Consider the following 23,530-nt stretch of genomic DNA (forward strand, 5'->3'; position numbering starts at 1 on the left):
CGAGGCCCTGCGCCCCCAGCCCATGCACCCCATGCCTCGCTGTGCCCCCAAGCCACCCCCTGCGCCCCACGCCACCGAGCGTCCCCCAGGCCGTGCCCCCCCAGTGCTCCCAGCAGCAGCAGCCCACCCCACGCTGGGTTGTGCAACGCCCCGGGGAGCTGCAGCTGCACCCAGGCAGGAAACCACAGGGCGAGGGGAGCGGGCGCCCGGGCACCCTGGGGACGCCGCGTTCCCCCGTCCCGGCCGGCCCCGCTCTATAAAAAGCCCAGCAGGATGCAGATGTGCAGGTGGGGGGGACCCCTGCCCCCCGAAACCGGGGTGGCTCCTGCTGGCAAGGGTGTGGGGTTGAGTCACTCGCCTCTGCCCCCCCCAAGCAGCCAAGTGACCCCTGGGGGGCCAGGGGCCAGATCCTGCGGGCGGCCCTGATGGGCCCCCGGCCTCGGAAACCTGCCCTGGTTTCGGGCAGCGCCGCGGCCCCGCTGCCGGCAGAGCAGAGCTGGCAGCCGGGGCCCCGGGCGGGGAAGGGGCTGGGTGTCTCGCTGCACCCAAAGCCGGGGCACCTGCCTGTCCCAGCACCCTCGGAGCCCCCAGCCCCATCCCTACCACGTCACGGCCCCCAGCCCCAACCCTGCCCCGTCCCAGCACCTCTGCAGCCCCCAGCCCTGTCCCTTGCCCAATGCAGCCCCCAGCCCCGTCCCAGCACCTCTGCAGCCCCCAGCCCCATCCCAGCACCTCTGCAGCCCCCAGCCCCGTCCCTTGCCCGCTGCAGCCCCCAACCCTGCCCCACCCCTTCCGCACTGCAGCCCCCCAGGACCACCCGCCTCCTCTCAGCCAACAAGTTTATTTTACGACTTCATTACACATCCCAATCTCGCTGCGTCCCCCCGCCCCAGGCGCCGGAGGCAGCCCCGCAGCGGCTCAGCTCCGGCACAGGGTGGGCAGGATCCATCCTGGCAAAAGGGCAGCGCAGCCCTGCCGGAGTCCAGCGGCAGGCAGCGACCACCAGGCAGGAGCGGGGTCCCCGCGGGGCTGGGGACGCGACCGAGGGGTCCTCTGCCAGACCCTTCCTGTGGCACGGGGTGATCGCCAGGGCCGGACCCTGCCCCATGCCCTGGGGTCGGGGGGGGTCGCGGGCCAGTCTGGGGGGGCATTAGTGGGTGCTAATGCAGCTTGCAGTGGACGGGGTGCAGCAGGGCCATGTGCTCGGCCCCCTTGAAGGGCAGCTTCTCCGTGGAGTAGTAGTGCACGACCTCGGGGACGCTGGCGAAGACGCCGCTGGCCTGGCTGAGCGTGTACTTGTTGTCCTTGGTCTGGGCCACGATGATGTGGACGCAACCCTGGCTGGTCCTGGGCGGCCGGCGGGCGTCAGCGGTGCCGGCGGGCGTCGACAGTGCCGCCAGCCCCCCGGCGCCTGCCCGCCTCCCGGCCGCGGCCGCATCCACCCCTGTTTGTTCCCGTCCAGCTCCGATTGTTTCGGCTCCAGGGGCTCCGCTTCCTCAGGAAGGAAACGCCACCGGCGCTCCCGACAATGCGCCGGGGAGGGGGACGCGCCGCTCCCCCCGCCCCAGCGCCGCGCCAGGATGCCTGGGTCCCCCCACAAGTTGGGGGGGGTGCCATCCCCTGGGACCTGGGTGCTCCCACCCCATCAGGGCTCCGGTGTGAACAACTGGGAGGGGCTCCTGCCTCAGCATCCCTCCAGGGTGGGACCCACCACATCCCTCCCGGGTGGGACCCCCCCCCGTTCCAGGGCCGGGACCCCCCACTCCGCGGCTGCCCAGCCACTCACTTGAGCGCAATGGAGTACTTGCCGCTGCCGGTCTCGCTGGTGCGCACCAGGTAGCCGGCCTCCCGGCATGCCTGCAGCCGGCTCTCTGCCTCGGCCCGCGTGATGGCCCCGTGGTACCAGCTGCAGGGGGACGCCATGGGGACACTGAGCGGTGGGAAAGCCCTGGATCCCCCCCCACCTCGCCGGTTCCCACCCCGGCTGCCACACGTGGCTCGGCATCGCGACTCACGGCTGCTTCTCCAGCGCCAGGGCGGGGTCCACCCGCTCCCCCTCGCTGTGCTCAGCGCCCGCCGGCTTCAGCATCTTGGGGGTCCAGCTCTTCTGGCGTAGGTGCTGCCGCGGTGCCTCCTCCTTGGGACGCTCCGAGCCCTCAAACTGGACTGGGGGGGGGGGGAAATAAGATGTGAGCTCCCAAAGCCTCCAGGACACCCCCATCCCCATCCCTAGCTCCGTACCTGTCCCCAACCCCAGCCCCATCCTTGTCCCCGTCCCCTGGTCCCCTTCCCATCCCCAGCCCCATCCAGTCCAACCCCCCCCACCATGGGCAGGGCCATCTTCACCCAGGTCAGGTCACTCACAGCCCCGTCCAGCCTGGCCTTGAGCGTCTCCAGGGATGGGGACCTCTTCCCAGCGTCACCACCGCTCCGGGCAACCTGTGCCAGCGTCTCACCACCCGCAGCGTAACAAATTTCTTCCTTCTAGCCAGTCTGAATTGCCCCTCTTTCATTTTAAAACCATTTCCCCCCCTCCCTTGTCTCATCGCTACAAGCCCTGCTAAAAAGTCCGTCCCCATCCCTGTCCCTGTCCCCGTCCCCATCCCTGTCCCCATCCCTGTCCCCTACCTGACAGCGCTTTGACGATCTGCTCCTTCTTCCACTCCCAGGGCTGCTCGTACTCGCCCGCCGGGCGCTCGTCGTTCTCGGGCAGGCGCCCATCCCCAGCCCTCGCTCTCCGCTCCGGGGTCCCCCCGGCCACCCCCTCTCCGGGCTCATAGGGGGTGTCATAGAGCTGCGGCCCCTTCCCCGCCGCCTCCTTGCCCCCCGGCCGCTTGGCTGGCTCCTGTTTGCCGCCCCCCTCCCCGGGCTCGCCAGGACCGTCCAGCAGCAGGATGGCTTTGACCAGGGGGTCCTTGGAGCCCCGACGGCGGATTTCTGCGAGGCAGAGGGACGGTGGGTCAGGGAGGGGGCCCGTGTGTCCCCTGAGACCCCCCCCCCCTCCAACACCTGCCCTTGGGAGGGGTGTGCACCAGGGCCCCCATGCCGGGGACGCCCCATTGGGAACCGGCTTGGGAGGAACCGGCACAGGAAGGGGCCCATCCTCGTGGCGCCTGGCCTGCTGTCGCAGGCACCGCGGGCGCAGACCCACACCGGTGGGGCCGGCGAGGCTCCGCGGCGGCAGGACCCTACACCCCGTGCTGAGGAGGCCACCCCAGGGGCGAGGGGGGCTCGCAGCCCACCCCGGCCCCCCGCTTCACCCCACGGCGCCGGGCTCCGCCAAACAGCCCGGGCTGCCCCGCACGGAAAAAAACCATCAGCAGCAAATCTTTTATTTCCAGCTTCCGGCCGAGTCAGTTCCTGTTGTTCTGGCCAGCTGGGCGGCCGCCGCGCCGGCCAGGGGGTCGCCGGCTGGGGGGGGGGGGGAACGGGACCCTCTGGGTGCTGTATCCCTCATGGGACAGCTGGGTGGCACCGAGGGCTGTGCATCGGCCCCGTGCACCCATCGGGTGATGGCGGTGGGTTGTGGCACCGGGCAAGGGGGCCGGCGGGCACGGGTCAGTGTCCGGCCTCGCACCCGCTCCTTATCTGGCCCCGCGCAGCCGCAGGAAGCGGCGAGTGGCTTTCCTGTTCCCGGAGCCTCCCGCGCCGGGCGGCTCCGAGGGCGGCCGCTTGTTCCCGGCTGGGGAGCGGTGCCAGCCGTGCTGCCATGGCACGGCACGGCACGGCACGTACCTGTGATCATTTGCTGGGCATCGTAGGGCTCCATGTAGCCGTCGTTCTCCCCCAGGCGCTCGGCTTCCCGCTGCCCCTTGGTGTGCTTGGCGTCGTAGGGGTCGGCGTAGTCCTCCAGGATGATGACCTGGGGAGGGGACGGGCACCACCGGCCTCAGGGGGCTGCCGGGGGTCCCGCTGGGTGTGCAGGTGGTGGTGGAGTGGGAGGGGGTGGTGGGGATGCCACCGGCGCGGAGCCCGGCAGGGGACAGGGACACTGGGGTCCCCAGGGGAAGATGGCGGCTCAGTCTGGGGTAGATGGAGCCAAGCCACGACCCCACGAGGGTGCAGCCGGTGGCACCTTTGGGTGGGGGCAGCACCCATCCCTATGCACCCTGGGGGGGTGGGCTCAGGGACCCTTTTGTGTGTCACCCCCCCAGCCCCGACTGGCTGCCAGCCACCCCGGGGGTGAAAGTCCGGCTTCCCAGAAAAGCTTTACATCAGCCTTTGTTTAAGCAGCAGCCGAGCGCTGGGGTCGGGGTGGGATGGGACGTGGCGGGATGCGGCGAGGGGGCCCGGCAAGCACCCCCCCCACCCCACCCCCCCAGCAGATGAAGGGCGGTCGGGATGAAGGGAGCTTTGAACGGGATCTGAAGGCAGCTGAGCCGGGAGCGATGAAAGGCCGGGGTTAGCCGGGCTAATGAGCCGGAGCCCAAGGCGGGTACAGCCGCCGGTGCCACACACTTCCCCCCTCGGTCCCCGCTTACCGTCTCCGTCTTGGGGGTCTTCCCCTTGTCCGGCTCGGGGGCAGGCAGGCCGGCGGGCAGGGGGCCAGGGTAGCCCTTCCCGTTCTTCTCGTGAGCCTCCACCTTGATGAGGCGGTTGATGTAGGTGCCGCAGGTTTTGGGGGGTCCCTCCGGCGTCCCCCCCTCCACTCGCGAGTTCTTCCGCATCTTCCCGGTGGCAGCCTGGAGCAGACCCTGCAGGTTGTCCCTTGACAGCCGACCACCCCCCTCCTTGCCACCCCCCGGGCCGGCCCTGCAGCCCCCCAGCTCAGCGGCCGAATTCTTGCGGCTCTTGCCCAGGCTACCGCTGCCCGGCCGAGCCCTCTCCGAAACCGTCTTCAGGTTGGAGGGAAACTCCTTGAACCATTTGGCCGCCATGGGGCCGGGGAGGGGCAGGGTACCGCGGCCCCCCCGGGGCTCCTCGACGCCCCACGGCCGCCCCGCCGGCTCAGGGCCGGCTCAGCCGGGGGGCACGGGGCAACCCGGCTCCCCCCAGCCCCGGGAGCGGGACCCTCGGTGGCCAGGGGCCAGCCCGGGAGGGGGGGATGCGGGCAGGGGGTCCGGGGCCTTCGCCCCCGACGTGGGCGGGGGGCTCCAGGCGTCCGTCGCCCCCGCGGGGACGGCTGCTGGGTCCCCAGGGGTGCCGGCTCCCACGTCCCGGGGAGGGGACCGCGTCTCCCCGGGGGTCCCTGGCCCCGGGGAAGGGTCCCGGGGTGGGGGGGTGGGGGCCCGGGTCTCTGCTCCAGCGATGGGACGAGTCCGGGGGGGTCTCGCCGGGCGTCCGGGGGGTCCGGCCGGGGCAGCCCCGGGGCGGCTCCGAGGGTCTCGCCGTGCTCCGGGGGGGGTCTCGCCGTGCTCCGGGGGGTCCGGCCGGGGCCGGGCAGCCGGGGGGTCCCGTCGCGGCTCCTCGGCGGGGCCCGTCTCCGGGGGGCGGCGGGGCTGCTGGGGGGGTCAGGCCGGCCCGGGGGGCCCCATGCGGCGGCGGCGGGACGGGACGGGACGGGACGGGACGGGACGGAGCCGGAGGGGCCGGAGGGGGCGGCGGGGCCGGCGCTCCCCGCCCAGATCCGGAGGGGGCGGCCCCGGGGGACGGCGCGGCACCGGCCGGGCGGGCGGCCACCGGCCCCGGCAGCCTCGGGGAGCCCCGGCCCCGTCCTTCCCCGGGCCGGGGTCTCCGTCCGGCGGCTGTCGTGGTCCCCGAGAACGGGGTGGGGGGGTCCCGTCCCGGTGGGGCTGGGACCCTGACTGGGTCAGGTCTGGGACTGGGAGACCTCAGGATGGGAGGAGGGGGCTTCACCCTGCCCATGGATCCCCCCCGGTACGGACCCTGTGTGGGGACCCCACCCAGGGACCCCGCAGACAGTCCCGGTGCGCAGCCCGCCATGTAGGGACCCATCTGCACAGACCCCCCCCCCAGCACGGCCCCCGTGCACGGCCCCCGTCTATGGAACCCGGGCACAGCCCGACGGGGCGAGGGCACGGCTCCGCTGCGCTCGTGGCTGTGGTTCACACCACACCAGCGAAGACCTACTTCTGCTGCCTGTACCGAGACCTCGCCGGAAAACCTCGGCCGAGCCCAGCGATTTGGCTTCCTGCGGGCTGGCAGCTGGGCCGCGCGGTGCCGGGGGCCCTTACCGACCCGTTTGCACAACAGAAAGGGATGGCGACGGGGTTTTTGCAGGTGAAGCTGCTCCCCGCAGCCCCCAGGACGGAGCCGCCCTGGTTTGGGGCAGGACATGGGCTCCTCCTGTTTGCAGGGGACGTCCCCAAGGAGCAGCCAGCTCCTACCCATGGCGGCGTTCTGCTGCCGCGAGAGAACAGACCCCGGCTCGGCCGGGATGGTCCCCGGCACTGTGACCTTCCCCGTCCGGGTGCAGGGAGGTGCCGGGGCGCTGGGCAGCCTCGAGCAAGCGGCGCAGGGTCGCCGGCAGCGCCGTAGGAAGCGGTGGCGATTTCCTCACCGGCGTTGCCGGGCAGGAAGGGCCTCGCCGCGCCAAGGCGCCGCTCCTAGGCTGGCACCCGAACTGGCGGTGGGATCAGCTTCGCCTTCTCGAGGCCAAGGAAAACCCCGTGCCTCCACCGGTAAACTCAGGTGCCGGCTTAATGTGAAAGGTGCTGGTTCCTTTTCTTCCCTTGGCAGATTTAAATCCCTCCTTAATCTTTGCGAGGGCCTCAAGAGCGGGACAGACGCGCAGGCAGCACCGTCTCGGTGGCTTTGTGCCGCGGCGGCGTTCCCGGCGGCGCGCCATCCACGCATCTCTTTTGGGAAGTCTCTCTCCCCGTCCCCGTCCCCTGCCAGCTCCCGCAGGGGAAGGCTGTGGGAGCGTCTCCGGCAGCGGTGACAGATGGCACCGCGCGCCTGCTTCCCCGGCGAAGCCAAAACAAGAAGCGAGCCAGCGCGGCGGTGACAGGCGCTGAGCCCGTCTCGGAGCGGGACGGATCCTGATGCTCGGGCGGGTGAGAACAGACGGGACAGGCAGACGCCTGCCAGACGCCAGCTCGCGCTGTTCCTGCCACGCTTCCAGCCTCAACGCCCGCCGGGTCAGCATCCGAGCGCCGGAGGGTCCTGCAGGGCCCCGTTCAGCTCTTCCCGCTCATCCCGGCCCGGAAAGCCGCCAGGATTCGGGACCGTCTGTGCCGTGAGCTCTCCCAAGCAGCTCAGCGTACCCAAACCCAACCCCGGCGCCGCTGTCGGCGGGCGCAGCCCCCGCCTCGCCAAACAGCAACACCGCGAGCTTTGTAAATCTTCACTCAAGGGGCTTAACCCCCTCTCCAGCAGGGTCCTTGGGGCTAACAGAGCTGAAGAGGGGAGCGGAGCGCGGCTGCCTCCATCCCCCCGCACCGGGAGCGGGGCTGGGGAGGGCCCAGGACCCCGCCGGGTGCTGGTCCGGGGCAGAGGAGCAGAGCACAGCGCAGGGCAGAGCCGCTCGGCGTCTCAAACCCTCCCGTCCTTCAGCAAAGCGCTTAAAAATAGTCCGCACGCGCAGGGCGGCCGTCGGTAATCCCTCTCCTACAGCATCTTTTTATCCCGAGGCTGGGAGCAGGACGAGCCTCAAGAGGGGAGCAGCTGCTGGAGGAGATAACGGACTTCTGAGGCCCTTTGATTTTCTAATAATTTTTATTCAAAGACAGCGCGTTAATAGGGCTGGGCCGGCTTTGACACTGATGAATCAGCAAAGGCTCCAGCCGAGGACACAGGGCTCCAACACCCAAATCTCCTTCCAGCAGCCTCAGGAGAAAGCAGGGAGGGATTCGAGCAAGGAGCGGGGACTGAAGCAAGAGGGCACGACTGCAGCACCGCCTTCCACCGAGGGCTGGGGCACCGAGGCGAGCAGGGACGACGGCTTGAGGAGGAAAAATAAGATAAAAGCCTGGAGAAGCGGGACGCAGGAGCAAGGCCTGGGCAGGGACCGAGCGCTGCCCACGCTCCCCTTCCTTCGGCAGCTTTCAGCCACGGCGCAGCCATTTCAGGAACGAGGGGCTCAGCCGCCTTCCCCCGCTCTTGCTGCTTGGCGGAGAAGGTTGGGGCGCGAGGTGGCAGCCCTGGGCTGCGCCTACAACCCCCTCATCCCCAGAAAAGCCTTCAGATCTTCCCCTCTCCGCTTCCAGAGGTTTAAGTTGGCAGTTTATAAAGAGAAAAGTCTGTTCTTGGGCAAGGGGAGAAGAGGATGGAAGCCCCGCTCCCACGTTGCCAAAAATAAAAGAAAAGCAAGGGTTTATCTTCTTCCAAGGCGGCTGTTCCAGACCTTCCCGGGTGGCTTTTCCAGGAGCTGCAGCCAACGCCGCGGCCTGGGCCGTTCCTGTGCCCCCCGCCTCAGGCCCCGGGCTCCATCCAGCGCCCCGCCGCAGGACCAGGGGCTGAAGACGCGGCGCGGCCGCTGCCGAGGGCCGGGTACGATCCCCCCGGCAGCAGCTTGGGGGGGGGGGGGAATAAAAAAAATTAAAAATTAGTCAGACCATCATCTTCAAATTAACAAACTGTAATTTTTCTCCAAAGATACATTTTCCATACACATCCATCATACACTGTAACAAAAAAAAGCAGTGTACATGAAATAAGAAAATAAATTAAATCCATAGCATAGGTAAGGAGGACGCTCTAGACTGGAGTAGAGTCGAAAGTTTCCAGCGATACAAGAGGCTCAAAAGTTTGTTTTACCAAGAATGCCTGCTAGCAAGGGTCCAGCAAGTGTTTTAGGTCAGTCCAACTGCTTAAACAGTTTTATTTAGAGTTTTTAACAGCCATTATTGTCCTGCAACAGGCAGAGCTATTACATCCTGGGAGAAAGCCAAGAGGCGTCGTTAAGATCCAAGTAGAGCATCCAGAGGATAACGGGATTGGTCCTGCAGCATCCGCGCTAGCCGTCCTCCTTGGGCGGTGTGTACCAGCCTGCAAGAAGAAGAGAGATCCGTGAGGGACGAAGCCGCACGGGGAACGCGACTCCGCGCCTGGAAACGCGAGGCTGGCGAAACTGCCGAAAGCAGCGGCGCAAACAACGCCAAGTCCCGCTTCCGAAGGGCCGCGTCTCCCAGATCACCGGGAGGTTTTCTCGCCGGGTGACTTCCCGACACCACCCGGACAACGACGCGCCGAAAAAGCCCAGCGCTGACCAGCGGGGAAGGGCAGAGGGATGCTGCAGCCACGCGCTCTACGGTAGAAGCAGCTGCCGTTGCCGGCTGTCGCCTCGCTCCAGGTGATCTCCGCACGTGGGGCAGGAAGAACTCGAGCAGCTCGGCTGGACGCTCGGCCTAGGGGAGCCCGGACTCGCGAGGGGAAACGCACGTCCCTTCCCTCAGCCCTTACCGTTCTTCTCGTGGATCTGAACCAGGGACTTGTAGGACTGCTGTGCTCTCGTCAGGCTGTACTGATTCTGCAAGGGAAGCCGGGGCGACCGTCAGCGCGGCTAGAACCCGGTGCGAGCCATCCCGCGCGCCTTCCCTACGCGAACCGCGCTGCCGCAGAGCTGGTTGCCCGCTCATCCGCCTCCATCCCGCTACCAACCGCTCCTCAAGTTCTCTTACGCTGACCGGGCCTTACCTTATTGGCTCCAAACTGGACTCGCGCTTTCCCTTTCACCAGAGTTGCGCTGATCTGCATAATCACCGACTCGATGGAGTATGCGCTGCTCCAGCCCTGAGGGACAGAGCGCAGCGTGAGGCCAGCGCGGACAGGACCCCCCCCACGACAAAAGAGCCTTCCCCGCGCCCGGCACGGGCATCGCAAAGCCGCGTCAGGCCGCTGCCAGCCGGGGCTACGGGCAGGATTCGGCTGCCGGCAGGAACGCAAAGCGCGGCAGACGGCAGCGGCCACCCCAAGTCCACGCGGCGGCCGGTACCCACCTGTTTTGTAAGTAGCTCCATGCAGATGGCACCGCCACCCAGAACATACCTTGGGGAAGGAATCGGGCAAAGTTACGTCAGAGATGGACGCAGCCTCCCCCACCCGCTGCTCCAGAGATGAACCGTTTTCCCAGAGGAGATCTCAGATGGAAAAAAATCCACCAAAAAAACCCCTTCCACCGTCCCTCTCTACGCTTCCCGGGAGAGCTACTGCAAACTCCTGGCAGGGGGGTTACGGGAATGGGCAGCGCTGGATAAACTCTTTGTGAAAACTGCTGCGGGAAGCAGTGCTGGAGAGCTCAGGGAGCAGAGAGAGGCCAAGAGTTACTCACCCCCCTGACAGCACCGGGGACACGACCCTTACGAACGGTGGATCAAAAGGAAAGTTATCCTGGAAGAAGAGAAGGGAAGCAAAGCCGTTGAGAAACGTCTTCCCTGGTGACTCACTGAGGCAGGCGTATCTCGAGGAGGGGGAGGTATGGGAAAGCCTTACTTTAAAGGAGAAGTTGAGGAGGATGAAATCTGTTCCTTCTTTCTCTTTGAGGATCTGGAGATCATTGTGCAAAGCGCTATCCTCGTCAACCCTGCCAAAGGCAAAAGCCCAGAGGGTCAGAGGCAAGGTCGTGCACCTCAAATCAGCCGCGCTCACTGCCGCCGAACCCCGGAGCTACCGTACCTGCGCAACCTGGCTGCCACGTGGGCCCTCGGGTTCTCACCCAGAGGGCAGTGACAGCACGGGCTGTCAGCATTCTGCTCCCGGTTTGCAGAGAAGACCATCACACCCTTTTTGCCTGCTGCCAGCTTAAAAATAAAGACTGCCTGGCCCAAGGAAAAGGCAGCACTGGTGTCTGGAGGGTGTGAAAGCTCGGGGTTTTGTCTGATGCACCTCTTCCAGGACTCTAGGAACAGCAGACAGACTGGCAGAGCCCTCAGATTATCTCATCTTTCTCTGGAGATGTCATCTCCTTTCTGATGTGGAGACAGCAAGCACGCTGCCCGAGAGAGGCTAACCCAAGGTCTGCCAGGTGCTCCCCTGCCCTGCTCGCTTCCCCCCCCGGCTCACGGGGACGTTTTGGTCCCACCACCAAGATCCACCACAGTTGCATGATCCCCGGGCACCTACTTCAGGAGTTTGACGTTCCAATCGTACAGGCTGTCGTTCACTAGTTCAACTGCATAGTATCCTGCGAGGCAGAGAAGAGGCGTGTCATTACGGGGCGAGGCTGAAGAGGGGGGCGAGCTGCCACCCAGATTTCAAATCCCCCTTGGCCCTGCAGCACCACCTCAGCCTGGCACAGACCCCTCCGAAAAGCAGCACTTAGCCAGCAGGACCATCCTGACGGCAGCGGTTTTCCTACGATTGCTCTTTTCCAAGTCATTGGGCTCAGGAAAAAGGGGGTAGGAGCACCATCACCCTCAAAGCCAGATAATCCTCCCACCCACAGCGCTCTCCTCGCTTCCATCCAGCACTGGCACGGAACAGAGACAGCACGGCGGTTCTGCTCACTCTTGACAGAGCCACAGCCACCGAAGGCTGGAGATCCTCTCCCCAGCTGAGCAGAGAATAGCTCTACGGCCCATTAGGCGCCACCCGGAACGACAAGGAAAACCCCGGCACGAACAGCGGAGCAGCAGCCCCCTCCCTCGCGCTCCCCGCGGTACTTACCGCCCTTGAAACTTGGTGATCGGTAAATATCCCTGAGCTCCTTCATTAGCCGGTCGGTGGCCTGCACAGACCCAGATACTGCACCCTACGAGGAATTTGGGAGGAGAAAAGTTGCGTTGTTACACTGCACCCGCCACGGCTGCTGTTCTACAAGGGCAACGCCTGACCTACAACTCCCACCCGGCCTCTGAACTAGACCTTACCATGTCCCCCACCTCTCAGTCTTCCCCTTTCCCCCTACGGCAACTTCCCTTGCCCCAAATATGCCGCCCAAGGCAGCGCAGCTGCAGCAGAAACGCCTCCATGCCCTCTCAACTGCGTAAGAATCTCAGCCCAGGAGTTTAAAAGCACAAGCCACCAGCCACCTCCGCAGCCCAAAGCGAGGCGCAGCTCCTGGGAGCGGAGGGGAACCCCAGATCTCACCGCAGGAAGGCTGCCCCACGTAGCACCCACGCCTCGGGGGGGACCTGAGGCCCACGCTTACTTCCCCGAGCTGCAGAGGCAGTTCACAGACTCCTCTGCGTCGGCCACGCCAGCCCGGCAGAGCCAGCGCTGGACCTTTGGCCAGAGACCTCTGATTTAGGGCTAGCGGGTGCCTCCATCACTCTCGCCCTTGGGTCCCTCTGCTTCCCCAACCTGCCCGCCCGCCGGGCGACACGTACATTTAAGTAATCTTGCCTCTGGTTCTTTTTTATTTTCTCTAAAATGGCCAGGTTTTCCTTCCCAATGCCTTCATCCTCTGTCTTCTTCCCATCTGCTGGCTCTTCCTCTTTCATCTCATAGTGGTCCAAGTCCTCGGTGTCCTGGGAAGGGGAGAGGAGAGCTAGTAGGAGACGCGCCTTCACTCCTCCCTGCTCCGAGTACTGCAGACGGAAGCTGCCCTGAACCGGGAAGGATTCCCGGTGCAACTTTCCCTCCCAGGAAGCCCCAAGCCCAGATCCGAGGCACAAACGGGGCAGAAGACACAAGATCTGGGCACGCTCAGTGAAGAAGTTTCAGGCACCGGACCCCCACCGCCCTCCCGTACGAAAGCCAGCAGGCAGAGCGGCGCAATTCCCTTTCCAGCATTAAACTGGGCTCATCGAAGCTCTTCGTTTGCTGGATTCCTCCCTGCCAAGTCTCACGCCTGTTTATAATTAGCTGTTAATCTTACGTACGCTCCCCAACGAGCACCACGTAACCGAAGGGCCCTTGCATCTCGGCACGCGCGTGGCTCAAGCGGCCCCGTGCCATGTCTCTGGACAAAGCGCAGGCACTCGGCGCAGCGCTGCTGGGCTGCGCTGCTCCCCCTTCACCAGCCAAAACCCAACAGGAACGCAGGTCGCCAGCAGCACAAAAAGAAGAAACCCTCGCGCACAAAATCCAGTGGCGTGAGACGTTTTCCCCTCAAAAAGAGGCGACGTTTCCCAGCGCGTCTGGAGGCTCTTTGTAGATCGGCTCAGCTCGCCCCCAATGCCCTTCCCAACCCCGGCAGAGGCTCTGCCCCTCATCCCTTTCCACAACAACACTCGTCAGGCTGATGTGCGCAAAACCCCGATGTTAATAACCAGTAAAAACCAGTCGCAGCCATCAGGGGCCACTGCAGAGATCTCTCCCCACACACAGCAGCTACCGCACTCTGTCAGCGCGCAGGGTTCAGCCACCTGGAAGCCGCCTGCAAACGGCTGTGGGTACGCACAGCTCCGGCGCCAGTATAAATCCTCTGAACAAGTGTTTACTTCGGCCTCTGCAGGCTAGCTGCGGTTATTCTGGATGAGCAGCATTTTTGGAAGGGCTTTGACATTTTTAGACTGTCGCACAGGAAAATAGATCCTCCTAGAAAATCCCTCGAGTGGATTAACCTGCGTAATGCATCTCTGCACCGGGGCACGGCTCTGCTCTTCTGACACGGCCCAACAAATCCAACCGCTCCGCAAGAAACCTTTGCTCTACGCGAGAGCCTCGTCCCTGCACGACGACGCAGGGTGTTAGCAGAAAGCACGAGGGGGAACACTCCGTTCCCGAGGATTTCTTTTCCAGCCCGCAGGAGCGCGAGGCCTCACACATCACAAATTTGCCACGAAGCAGCGAGCCTGCAGCTAGGCGAGGTTATGCTGGTACCAGTTTAAGCCTCCTCATTTTCTCCAGGGACCCTGGCAAAGGCCGAGCCTTGATTTAGCAAGCTATTAACTTTGCTAAAACCCCAACAACTGCTAGGCGTGCTGCTGCTAAGTGACCTGCCCCCGGGTTCTGCGGTGCTGCTGACTCGGTGCCCGTGCCTCTCACACCCCGGGAGAAGCGTGCGAGGCATCGCTAAACATCACCATGGAGATTCAAGATTATTCCACCCACTTCTAGAGATCTCTAAACCGCAAACCAAACAACCAAAGCCTGTGGGTTTTGCAGCATGATATTCTCAGCCTGCAGTGAAGTATGGCTGCCTCTGCCGCTCCTGCCAATTAGGTCGCTCACATGCTCAGCCATCCTACCTAATCCTCTCTGCGGGACTCCCATTTTCACGGTGTGATTTCCCCGTTAGCAACGGCAACCCGGAAATCCCATCGCTCGTGAGGAAATTTCAGGCTCTAGAGCACAGCAGAGCGAGTCGAGAGAGAAAGTGTCCAAGGGGCTCCGCTCTCAGCTCGTCTGCGTGCTTTTGGAGGCCACGGCTACGCCTCTCGGCTGCTGCGGTCCCCTGAGGTTTGTGAACACATCGCTCCCGTCCGTGGCTCAGGACCTGGGTCCCCAGCAGCAAAACGCTGAGAACAACCGAGCCTTCGAACCAAACAGTGGCTCTTCCCCGTCTGGACGCCAGGAGCTCCTCCCAGACAGGATCCCTGTGCCCTCGCACCTTTCAGTGGGCATCTCCCTGTGCTCAGCTCTCCGGTGTACTTCCTCATACGGCGAGGCGGCACTTACCTCTGGCATCTCTTCATCTTCCTCTTCAGAGGACACCTCTTCCTGTGTGCTCTGCGGGGACAAAAGGACAGAGACCAAGATCGCACCCTTAGCTTCCTGGTGCAACACTCTCCTGCCTTCCTAGACGCCTCTGAGGCAAGGTTACACGGGGATTTATAAGCAGAACCAAGTTAAAAGCAGAGCAAAGCCAAAAACCTTCATAGGAAACTACACCAGAGCAGCTAAACAGCACCAAGGCCCAACGGAGCAGGCTGCCACCACCCAGGACAGGAATCCACCCCGGGGAGAGGAGATCACCACCTCGCCCGCTGCGTTCCTCCTTTGGGGGTTAGGAAGCCTCAGCCTCTACAGCAAACACCAGGGAACTCAATTTTATGAGCTTAGAAAGTCTCCTCCCGAGTCACTCACCTGTTCTGCCGGCAGAGGCTGGTCCAGCATTTCAACATCTGGATGTTGGGGGAGGTTGTAGAGTTTGCACAGGTCGGAGATTATTCGCTTCAGGTGCTGCAAAAGCTGTCCGGAGACCAGACAAGCGTCAGACAAGCGCAGAGACCCACGGGCCAAGCTAAGCCTCAGCCGTCCTCAGCGCTGCAACACTTTCCCTCGCAAGCGAAGGCCCAGAGGCCGCTCCTTCCTGCTCCAAGCAGCGGCGGACACGGGGGGGAAAACGACGCCCCAGCATCAAACTCAAGAGAAGTCAGAGCTGCTCATCCCAAATTTTCTGAACCCTTTGAGACCAGGGGCATCCCCGCCTCGGGCGGCTGGAGGCACGCAGCGGGGATTTCGCCCTCCCGAAGCAGCCAGGCTCTCGCCACCCCTCCCCTCTCCCCGGGCATCGCCCCCTCACCAGCGTGTTTCCTTTCCTGACTTCCACCAGCCTCTCCAGGATAGCTGCCAGGTTCGGATCGTCCGACTCCACAGACCATATCGGGGGAACAGCTGGATAAGACTCCTGGAGAGAAAGAGAAGGTGGTGTTTGAGCTGCCGCAATTGCCTCCATCCCAGCGACGCAGCCGGCGGGGAAGAGAGCAGCGAGCCAGGACCGGGAGCTGCAGCCCCACGTCTCCCGCAAACGGATCCCTCCAGACCGCAGAGGAACGGCCCGCGAGCGCCTGCGTCCACCCTCCAGGCTAATCCCAAGGGCGACTGGAACAAACTCCTGCTCCAAGCACGCTGATCTGGCTCGGCTCTGTGCCGCTTGCCCCCAGCCCAGGGGAGAGGGGTGGAGAACAGAGGGTGGGGACGTTTTGGCCACCCCTTTGGTCGCCGGGGCCTTTTGGGGGTGGGGGAAGCGGTTAAGGCAGGACAGCGAGGGCGTTTCGCGCTGCCCCGCGGGCCTCTTGCCTCGCCGGCTCTGGAGCAGAAGCGCTGCAGGAGAAGAATCAGGGGCGCACGACCCGACAGCACCCACGCAGGGGCAGAGGCCAAGCAGGCGCCTTTAACCCAGGCTCTGGCAACGCTCCCAAGTCGCCCCTCTGGAAAATCCTGGACACCGGCCCCGTTCGACGTCCGCACCGGGGGCTTTCCGTGCTCGGCTGCTCCTCGCCTGGAGCCGCGATACCAGCTGTAACTTGCCGTGCGAGATGGGATCTGCACCCCATTGCAAACCGACCCAGATCCGAGATCCCCTAAAATCCAGGCGAGGAGGAGCCAGAGGGGATGCGAAGAGCCGGACGCTGGCGCCGCGGGTACCCCCTCCTCCAGGCATCCCCGGTCAGGGCCACCTGGGAACCCCCCAAAACCCGGGATGAGCACGGAAAAGGGGGACCCGGAGCCTGGGATAAGGGACAGGAGCCCCGTGGAGCTCGGGGGCCCGGAGGCAGCTCCCCCCGCGGCCGCCTGAGCCTGGCCTCGCTCCCCCCGTGCCCCACCGGCCACCCCGGGAGACGGCGGGGCCCGGGCAGAGCCGCAGAGGCCTGGCCGGTTCCCCCCCCGCCCCGGGTTCCACCGGGTCGCGGTCGCCCAACGGCCGGCAGCCCCGGGCCCCGCTCCGGCCGGCTCCCCGAACCGGCTCGGGGTGGCCTCTCGGTCCCGGGGCCGCCCCCCGGAGCCGGGGCCCGTCGCACCGGGCCGGTGCCCCCCCCCCCCCCGGGCCTCACCGTGATGTTGCAGTGGATGCGGACGGGCCCCGGCGGAGGCCCCCGAGAACCGGAGGCACCGGCGCGGGCCCCGGCCCCGGGGACGAACTCGCAGCTGATCTCGTCGGGGCAGGCGCTGCCGATGCGGAACCGCTCGTGGCCCCGGTGGAAGATGGACTCGAGCAGCCGCAGCTCCCGCCTCAGGAGCCGCCCGGCGGGGGCCGCCGCCACCTCGGCCCCGCTCCGCCCGGGCCCCCCCGCCGCCGCCTGCGACCCCGCCGCCTCCTCCGCCCCCGCCCGCTGCATCTTCCCATGGAGGGACCCCGCTCCGCCGCCGCCGCCGCCGCAGCCCCCGGAGCCGGCCCAAAATGGCGGCGGGACGGCCCCGCTCTCCGGAAGTGACCCCTCCCGCCGCCAGCGGAAGGGGCGGGACCTCAGCCGCCGGAAGCGTTCGCGCAACCGGGCGGGCTGAGGCCGAGCCGGAAGTGACGCCAGGGAGGCGCCCCGGAACGTGAAGGGGCGGGACGGGCGAGCCCCGCCCTTGGGCGGGAGGGGTCACGGGGGGGTCACGTGGATACCGGGGGGGGGGCACGGGGCGGGGGGGGAACCGGGGTGGGGGGGAACCGGGGTGGGGGGCAGCGGGGCCTGAGCCCCCCGCAGTGTGTGGCGGGGCCGGGGGGCTGCGGGTCCCGGGATCAGCCCGGGAGCTCCCCCCCCCCCCGCTCCCCCTCGGTTCCCGCCCCGCCGGGATCGCGCAGGGACCCGGGGCGGCGGGGGCTGGGCCCCGGTGAAGCGCAGGGGCGGGGGAGCCCGCCCCCCCCTCCCCCCCCCCCCCGGGGCCCCCCCGGTGTCCCCGGGGCGGGGGCGGGGGCGGCCCCGGGGCCGCTGACGGCGGCGCTGACGGCGGCGGAGCGGGGAGCGCGGGGCGGCCCCGGCGCAGCGCCCGGCACCGCCTCCCTCCGGGGGCCGCCCCGCCCGGGCCGCCGCCGCCGCCGCCGGCTCCAGCACCGCGGAGAGCGCGGGCAGCACCGGGGACAGCGCCCGGGCACCGGCACCGGCAGCGGCACCGGCACCGGCACCGGCACGGGCCGCCCCCATGGCGCTGCTCCGCGTCCTCTGCCTCCTCGCCGCCCTCAGACGTAAGTGCCGGGGGGGGCGGGCACCGGTACCGGCACGGGCACCGGCGGGGAGGGCACCGGCCCGGGCCCCGGGGCTGCGCCTGTTGCACAGGACCGTCCGGTACCGACCCGCCGCACCCCCGCTACCGGTCCCGCTGCGGTGCCGGTGCCGCCCGCTGCCCCCGCCCGGGCCCGGGGCTCCCGGGGCTCCCCGTCCCCCCCGGGGCTCTGCGGGGCTCTGGGCCCCGGGGGCTCCGGTTGCCCGAACCGCTGCGCCGGGGCGGTGCCGGGGGTGGGCAGGGGGTGGACAGGGGAGGGCAGGGACGGGCAGGAGCGGGCAGGAGCGGGCAGAGGGGGGCACCGCAGCCCCCCGGGTCCCCCCCCCGGGTCCCCCCCTGCCCTGGGAGCAGCCTGTGACACCCGCGCACCGGCACGCCGCCGGCACACCCGCCCTCACGCCGCCAGGCCCAGACCCCCCCGGTGCGGGGGGCTCAGCCCCGGGGCGAGGGGTCCGGATCCCTCCCGGGGGGGGTCCCTTCCCGCCGCCGCGGGGCTCAGCCTCCCGCCGCGCCCCAGGGAGCCTGGGCACGGACACGGAGGAGCGGCTGGTGGAATATCTGCTGGACCCCGCGCGCTACAACAAGCTGATCCGGCCGGCGACCAACGGCTCCGAGCTGGTGACGGTGCAGCTGATGGTGTCGCTGGCGCAGCTCATCAGCGTGGTGAGTTGGCCGGGGCTCTGCTCCTCCGTCCCCCGGGGAAGGGTGGGGACCCTGCGGCCCCCCCCGCCCCCCGCCGGTAACCGGCCCCGCTCTCTCCGCAGCACGAACGGGAGCAGATCATGACCACCAACGTCTGGCTGACGCAGGTGGGAGCCCCGGACTCTGCCGCGGCCCCGGGTCCCCCCGCTCCCCCTGTGTGGATCCCCCCCCGCCCCGTGCCCCGCGCCCCCCGCGCCGGCGCTGAGCCTGCCTGTCCGCAGGAGTGGGAGGACTACCGCCTCACCTGGAAGCCGGAGGACTTTGACAACATGAAGAAGGTCCGCCTGCCCTCCAAGCACATCTGGCTGCCCGATGTGGTGCTCTACAACAAGTAGGTGGTTGGTTTTTGGGGGGGACACACACACACCGTGCGTACCCCAACCCCATCCGGGGCTCGGGGCGGTGCCGTCGCACCGCTGGGACAGGGTGAGGGTTGACAGCGCATCCCTTCGCCCCAGCGCCGACGGGATGTACGAGGTCTCCTTCTACTCCAACGCGGTGATCTCCTACGACGGGAGCATCTTCTGGCTGCCGCCGGCCATCTACAAGAGCGCGTGCAAGATCGAGGTGAAGCATTTCCCCTTCGACCAGCAGAACTGCACCATGAAGTTCCGCTCCTGGACCTACGACCGCACCGAGATCGACCTGGTGCTGAAGAGCGAGGTGGCCAGCCTGGACGACTTCACGCCCAGCGGCGAGTGGGACATCGTGGCGCTGCCGGGACGGCGCAACGAGAACCCCGATGACTCCACCTACGTGGACATCACCTACGACTTCATCATCCGGCGCAAGCCGCTCTTCTACACCATCAACCTCATCATCCCCTGCATCCTCATCACCTCCCTGGCCATCCTGGTCTTCTACCTGCCGTCCGACTGCGGCGAGAAGATGACGCTCTGCATCTCCGTCCTGCTCGCCCTCACCGTCTTCCTGCTGCTCATCTCCAAGATCGTGCCGCCCACCTCGCTGGACGTGCCGCTGGTGGGCAAGTACCTCATGTTCACCATGGTGCTGGTGACCTTCTCCATCGTCACCAGCGTCTGCGTCCTCAACGTGCACCACCGCTCGCCCACCACGCACACCATGCCGCCCTGGGTCCGCACCCTCTTCCTCCGCAAGCTCCCGGCGCTGCTCTTCATGAAGCAGCCGCGGCAGCACTGCGCGCGCCAGCGCCTTCGCCAGCGCCGCCACACCCAGGAGCGCGCCGCCACCGCCACCCTCTTCCTCCGGGCCGGCGCCCGTGCCTGCGCCTGCTACGCCAACCCCGGCGCTGCCAAAGCCGAGGGGCTGAACGGCTACCAGGAGCGGCAGGGGCAGGCGCCGGCCCCCGCGGCCGGCTGCGCCTGCGGGCTGGAGGAGGCAGTGGACGGCGTGCGCTTCATCGCCGACCACATGCGGAGCGAGGACGACGACCAGAGCGTGAGTCGGGGCGGGGGCAGGCAGGGGCTGTGGGGTGCAGGCAGGGCTGTGGGGTACAGGCAGAGCCTTGGGGTACAGGCAGGGCTTTGGGGGTGCACGTATGGCCACGGGGTGCAGAGCGTGTGCACGGCTGCACCGCAGGAAGGGACGTGCACGAGCACCAAGGGGGTCCCTGCCCGGGGACCCCCTGCCGCTGCGGCCCCAGCCTGAAGCAGTTGCTCTGGCAAGCGGAGGTCCCGGCCGTCCCGGCCCTGCGCGGCACCGTGAGGCTGCAGATTTTGGCAGAGCCGGCCCCGGACGGGGCTGCAGGGCTGGGGGCCGCTGCCTGCCTCAGCTCACCGGCGAGATGAGTTTCCCGGGCTCGGCAGCGCGGGGGCACGGAGCGCTGCGGGGCCCATGGCGGGCTGGCAGGCAGCCCTGGGAGCTGCAGTGCTGAGGGAGCAGATTCAGGGCTCTGCGGAGCCGCCCAGCTCCCGGTCCGGCCGCCTGCCTGGCACAGGCAGCGCCGGGCGATGCCGGAGGCCCCGGCCTGACCCGCTCTCTCTCCCGGCCCCGCGCAGGTGAGCGAGGACTGGAAGTACGTGGCCATGGTCATCGACCGCCTCTTCTTGTGGATCTTCGTCTTCGTCTGCGTCTTCGGCACCGTCGGCATGTTCCTCCAGCCCCTCTTCCAGAACTACGCCACCAACTCCCTGCTGCAGCTCGGCCAGGGCACCCCCACCTCCAAATAACGCCGGGGCGGCCGCTCGCCCTCCCCGCCGACCCCAGGGACAGCGAGGGACCGCGGGCTCTGTGCCCTCTCCCCGCTGCTGAGCCGGGGACCGGCCAGTCCCGGGGCCGGCGAGCTGGGTGCTGAGCTCCAGGCAGCCACTGCGAACCAATAAATACTCACACAGGAGGGGGCTGCTTCATTTTAGTGTCGTTTCATCCCGCTCCCCGCGGGCAGGAGGAAGCGGGATGCAGCCAGGGCTGGGGGGGGGGCTCCGGCTCCCCGTGACCGAGGTAAGAAGCCGGGGAGGAATCGGCTCTGGAAGAGGAAAATCCCAATTCCTGAGGGAGGGAGCGCGGTGGCGGCGTGAAACCGGCCCCACGGGGATGCTCTCCAGAGCACCAGCCGTCACCGCATCTCCTCCTGCCGATGCAACCCTGCCGGAGCCCTGTGCCGTCCCTGGGGCTCCCGGGAGCCGGGCAGAGCCGCGCTGACGCAGCAGGAGCACGACGAGGAGGATGAGGCTCTGCTTCGGCTCCTCAAGGTGAGCTATTTTTAGGTCCTACCTGCAGGCAGGACGAGGGAAACGAGCACCAGGGCTGCTCCACTCTCCGGCAGCGCCACCGGCTCCGGCTAAACTCGGTGCGCTGGAGCCGAGAGCAGCCATGAGCCGAATCGCGCGAGGAAAAGGAAAATACAAGGCCGCCGCCGTGGGCTGGCAGCCCGGGCCCGTCCGGCAGCGGAATTCCCTCCTAGGCAGGAATTGGCCTCATCGGGGAAAATTGCGATGGAGTGGTTTGCTATAAATACCGCTAATCCTCCGTGCCGGGGGGAGCGCGGCGCAGACGGGGGCCGGCAGCACGCAGCGCCGGGGGAAGCCGCATGCTAGAAATTAATATAAATCCCAGCACTTCACCCAGCCAGAGAAATCCCGGGCTGCTCCGGCTGATGATCCTGGGCCTCCTCCTCTCAGGGCTGCACCCCAATACCTAAACGTTAAAGAGCTTTGCCCCAAAGCAGCAGCCTGCGCGCCCCGCGCCGGGGCTCGTCCCACCTCTGCGTCCCCTCCGCTGCCGCTGCAGCCCCGGGCGAGCGCAGGACAGGGGGGTCCCGCTGCGCTCTGGCAGGCAGCGGAGACCCAGGAGTCCTGGGAGAGCCGGAGGGTGGGGGGAGCGCGGCGGGAGCTCCGATAGCCCCCGGCACAGCACCCTGAGCCGCCGGCAGGATGACGGGGGGGCCATCATCATCCCAGCTCCATCCTTGTGCCGTGGCTGCCGCTGCGGCCCTGCTCTGTGCGCAGGGGGGAGCGGGGCGCCCAGGCTGGTGCCACCCCTTGCGGCTCTGCGCTGCGGCCATGGAATCACGGAAGGCTTCGGGGTGGAAGGGACCTTTGAAGGCCATCCCGTCCGTCCCCCCCGCCATGGGCAGGGCCATCGTCACCCAGATCGGGCTGCTCACAGCCCCGTCCAGCCGGGCCTTGGATGTGCCCAGGGATGGGGCATCCACCCTGCGCTGGGCAACCCGTGCCGGTGTCTCACCACCCTCAGCGTGACAAATTTCTTCCTCAGATCCAGTCTGAATCCGCCCTCTTTTAGTTAAAAACCATCCCCCCTTGTCCTGTGGCTACAGGCCCTGCTAAACAGCCTGTCCCCATCTCTCTCACGAGCCCCCTTTCAGCACGGCAAGGCCGCAGTGAGGTCCCCCCGCAGCCCCCTCCTCTCCAGGCTGAGCACCCCCAGCTCTCAGCCTGTCCCCACAGCAGAGCTGGGCCACCCGCCGACCACTTTTGTGGCCCCCCCTGGCCCCGCTCCCGCAGCTCCGTGTCCTTCCCGCGCTGAGGACCCCCGAGCTGGACGCAGGGCTCCGGGGGGTCTCCCCAGAGCGGGGCAGAATCCCCCCCCCTCGCCCCGCTGCCCGGGACGCAGCCCAGGAGACGGCTGCCTTTCTGGGCTGCCAGCGCACATGGCCGGCTCAGGGCCAGCTTTTCGCCTAATCAGCACCCCCAGGACCCTCTCCTCAGGGCTGCTCTCCACCCCTCCATCCCCCAGCCGGTGCTGACACCGGGGGTTGCCCCGACCCGGGTGCAGGACCCTGCCCTTGGCCTTGGTGAACGCCATGAGGGGCACACGGGCCCACCTCTCCAGCCTGCCCCGCTCCCTCTGGATGCCATCCCGTCCCTCGGGCGTCAGCCGCACCCCTCAGCCTGGCGTCACCTGCAAACCTGCTGAGGGTGCACTCGATCCCGCTGTGTCGTTGATGAAGATATTGAACAGCGCTGGTCCCAGTACGGACCCCTGAGGGACACCACTCGTCACCGGTCTCCATCTGGCCACCGAACCATTGACCGCCACCCTCTGGCTGCGACCACCCAGCCAATTCCTCACCCACCCAACAGTCCGCCCTTCCAATGGAGAGAGGAGGACGCCGCGGGGGGCTGTGGCGAAGGCCTGACAGAAGCCCGGTCGGCTCCCACGCCAGCCGCCGTTACCCTGCCCACCGCCGTCCTTTCCTGCTGCGCGGGGAGAGGCGCCCACGCCAGCGGCACCGGCAGAGCCGGGGCCTTGCTCCCGGGGCTCCCCCAGCCTCAGGGCTTCTCCTCTTGGGTTTGGGCTACGCCTCCATGCCCGGTGCTTCGCGGGCTCCTTGTCCGATCTCACCGGTGCCAGCTGTCCCGGCCCAGGCCCCGCCGGCACAGCACCGGGAAAGGGGCTGCTCGAACAGCATCGAATGAACCAGCTGGTGGATGGGAACCGCGTCTGCTCACCTTCTACAAGGGCATCGAGACAGCGAGGCAGAGGGGGAAGGAGCCAGAACCCTGCCCCGTCATTTCAGGGGGCTCAAGCCCCCCAAGGGCTCAATTCTGCCCGCTGAGCCCCTGCTTAAGGCAAGGGGCTTTAATTCACAACTGCCACAGTTCTACGCAAGACCTTGCGTCGTTTAGCAAACGGTAACCCCGCTCCGCTCCTCTCCAAACCGCACCCAGCTCTGCCCAGGGCCCCTCTTTCACTGCAGGAATGAACACACCCAGGGCACAACGCCAGC

The 23,530-nt window shown here is 67.1% G+C and overlaps 3 protein-coding genes across 7 annotated transcripts; 1 reads left to right on the plus strand and 2 right to left on the minus strand.

Moving 5' to 3' along the window:
• Nucleotides 1-825: 825 nt before the first annotated feature.
• On the minus strand, nt 826-5,013 carry SHE (Src homology 2 domain containing E). Its single transcript, XM_087772161.1, has 6 exons — nt 4,482-5,013; nt 3,736-3,862; nt 2,629-2,937; nt 2,016-2,166; nt 1,787-1,906; nt 826-1,347 (listed from the first exon to the last, which is right to left on the minus strand). Exons 1-6 carry the CDS (start codon nt 4,875-4,877, stop codon nt 1,161-1,163), a joined length of 1,290 nt encoding a protein of 429 aa, XP_087628287.1. The 5' UTR covers nt 4,878-5,013; the 3' UTR covers nt 826-1,160.
• Nucleotides 5,014-8,463: 3,450 nt separating this feature from the next.
• On the minus strand, nt 8,464-16,865 carry UBE2Q1 (ubiquitin conjugating enzyme E2 Q1). Of its 2 annotated transcripts, XM_087772693.1 has the most exons (13): nt 16,503-16,802; nt 15,251-15,355; nt 14,812-14,916; nt 14,404-14,454; nt 12,168-12,308; nt 11,506-11,590; nt 10,963-11,023; nt 10,333-10,423; nt 10,172-10,230; nt 9,840-9,888; nt 9,538-9,633; nt 9,304-9,370; nt 8,692-8,889 (listed from the first exon to the last, which is right to left on the minus strand). In XM_087772693.1, exons 1-13 carry the CDS (start codon nt 16,785-16,787, stop codon nt 8,858-8,860), a joined length of 1,227 nt encoding a protein of 408 aa, XP_087628819.1. In that variant the 5' UTR covers nt 16,788-16,802; the 3' UTR covers nt 8,692-8,857. The 2 variants fall into 2 exon arrangements, with proteins under 2 accessions (XP_087628817.1, XP_087628819.1); XM_087772691.1 differs by lacking the exon at nt 9,304-9,370 and having other exon boundaries at nt 8,464-8,889; nt 16,503-16,865.
• A 218-nt stretch (nt 16,866-17,083) lies between these two features.
• On the plus strand, nt 17,084-20,677 carry CHRNB2 (cholinergic receptor nicotinic beta 2 subunit). 4 transcript variants are annotated; one of them, XM_087772690.1, is made up of 6 exons: nt 17,091-17,620; nt 18,176-18,321; nt 18,423-18,467; nt 18,582-18,691; nt 18,819-19,779; nt 20,340-20,677. In XM_087772690.1, exons 1-6 carry the CDS (start codon nt 17,578-17,580, stop codon nt 20,508-20,510), a joined length of 1,476 nt encoding a protein of 491 aa, XP_087628816.1. In that variant the 5' UTR covers nt 17,091-17,577; the 3' UTR covers nt 20,511-20,677. The 4 variants fall into 4 exon arrangements, with proteins under 4 accessions (XP_087628813.1, XP_087628814.1, XP_087628815.1 ...); XM_087772688.1 differs by having other exon boundaries at nt 17,086-18,321; XM_087772689.1 differs by having other exon boundaries at nt 17,088-17,620; nt 18,423-18,691.
• Nucleotides 20,678-23,530: the final 2,853 nt, after the last annotated feature.

This window comes from Nipponia nippon, unplaced genomic scaffold (genome assembly GCF_047370975.1).
Source record: "Nipponia nippon isolate SJK-2023a ecotype South Korea unplaced genomic scaffold, ASM4737097v1 scaffold_36, whole genome shotgun sequence".
In the NCBI taxonomy this organism is placed as follows: domain Eukaryota; kingdom Metazoa; phylum Chordata; class Aves; order Pelecaniformes; family Threskiornithidae; genus Nipponia; species Nipponia nippon.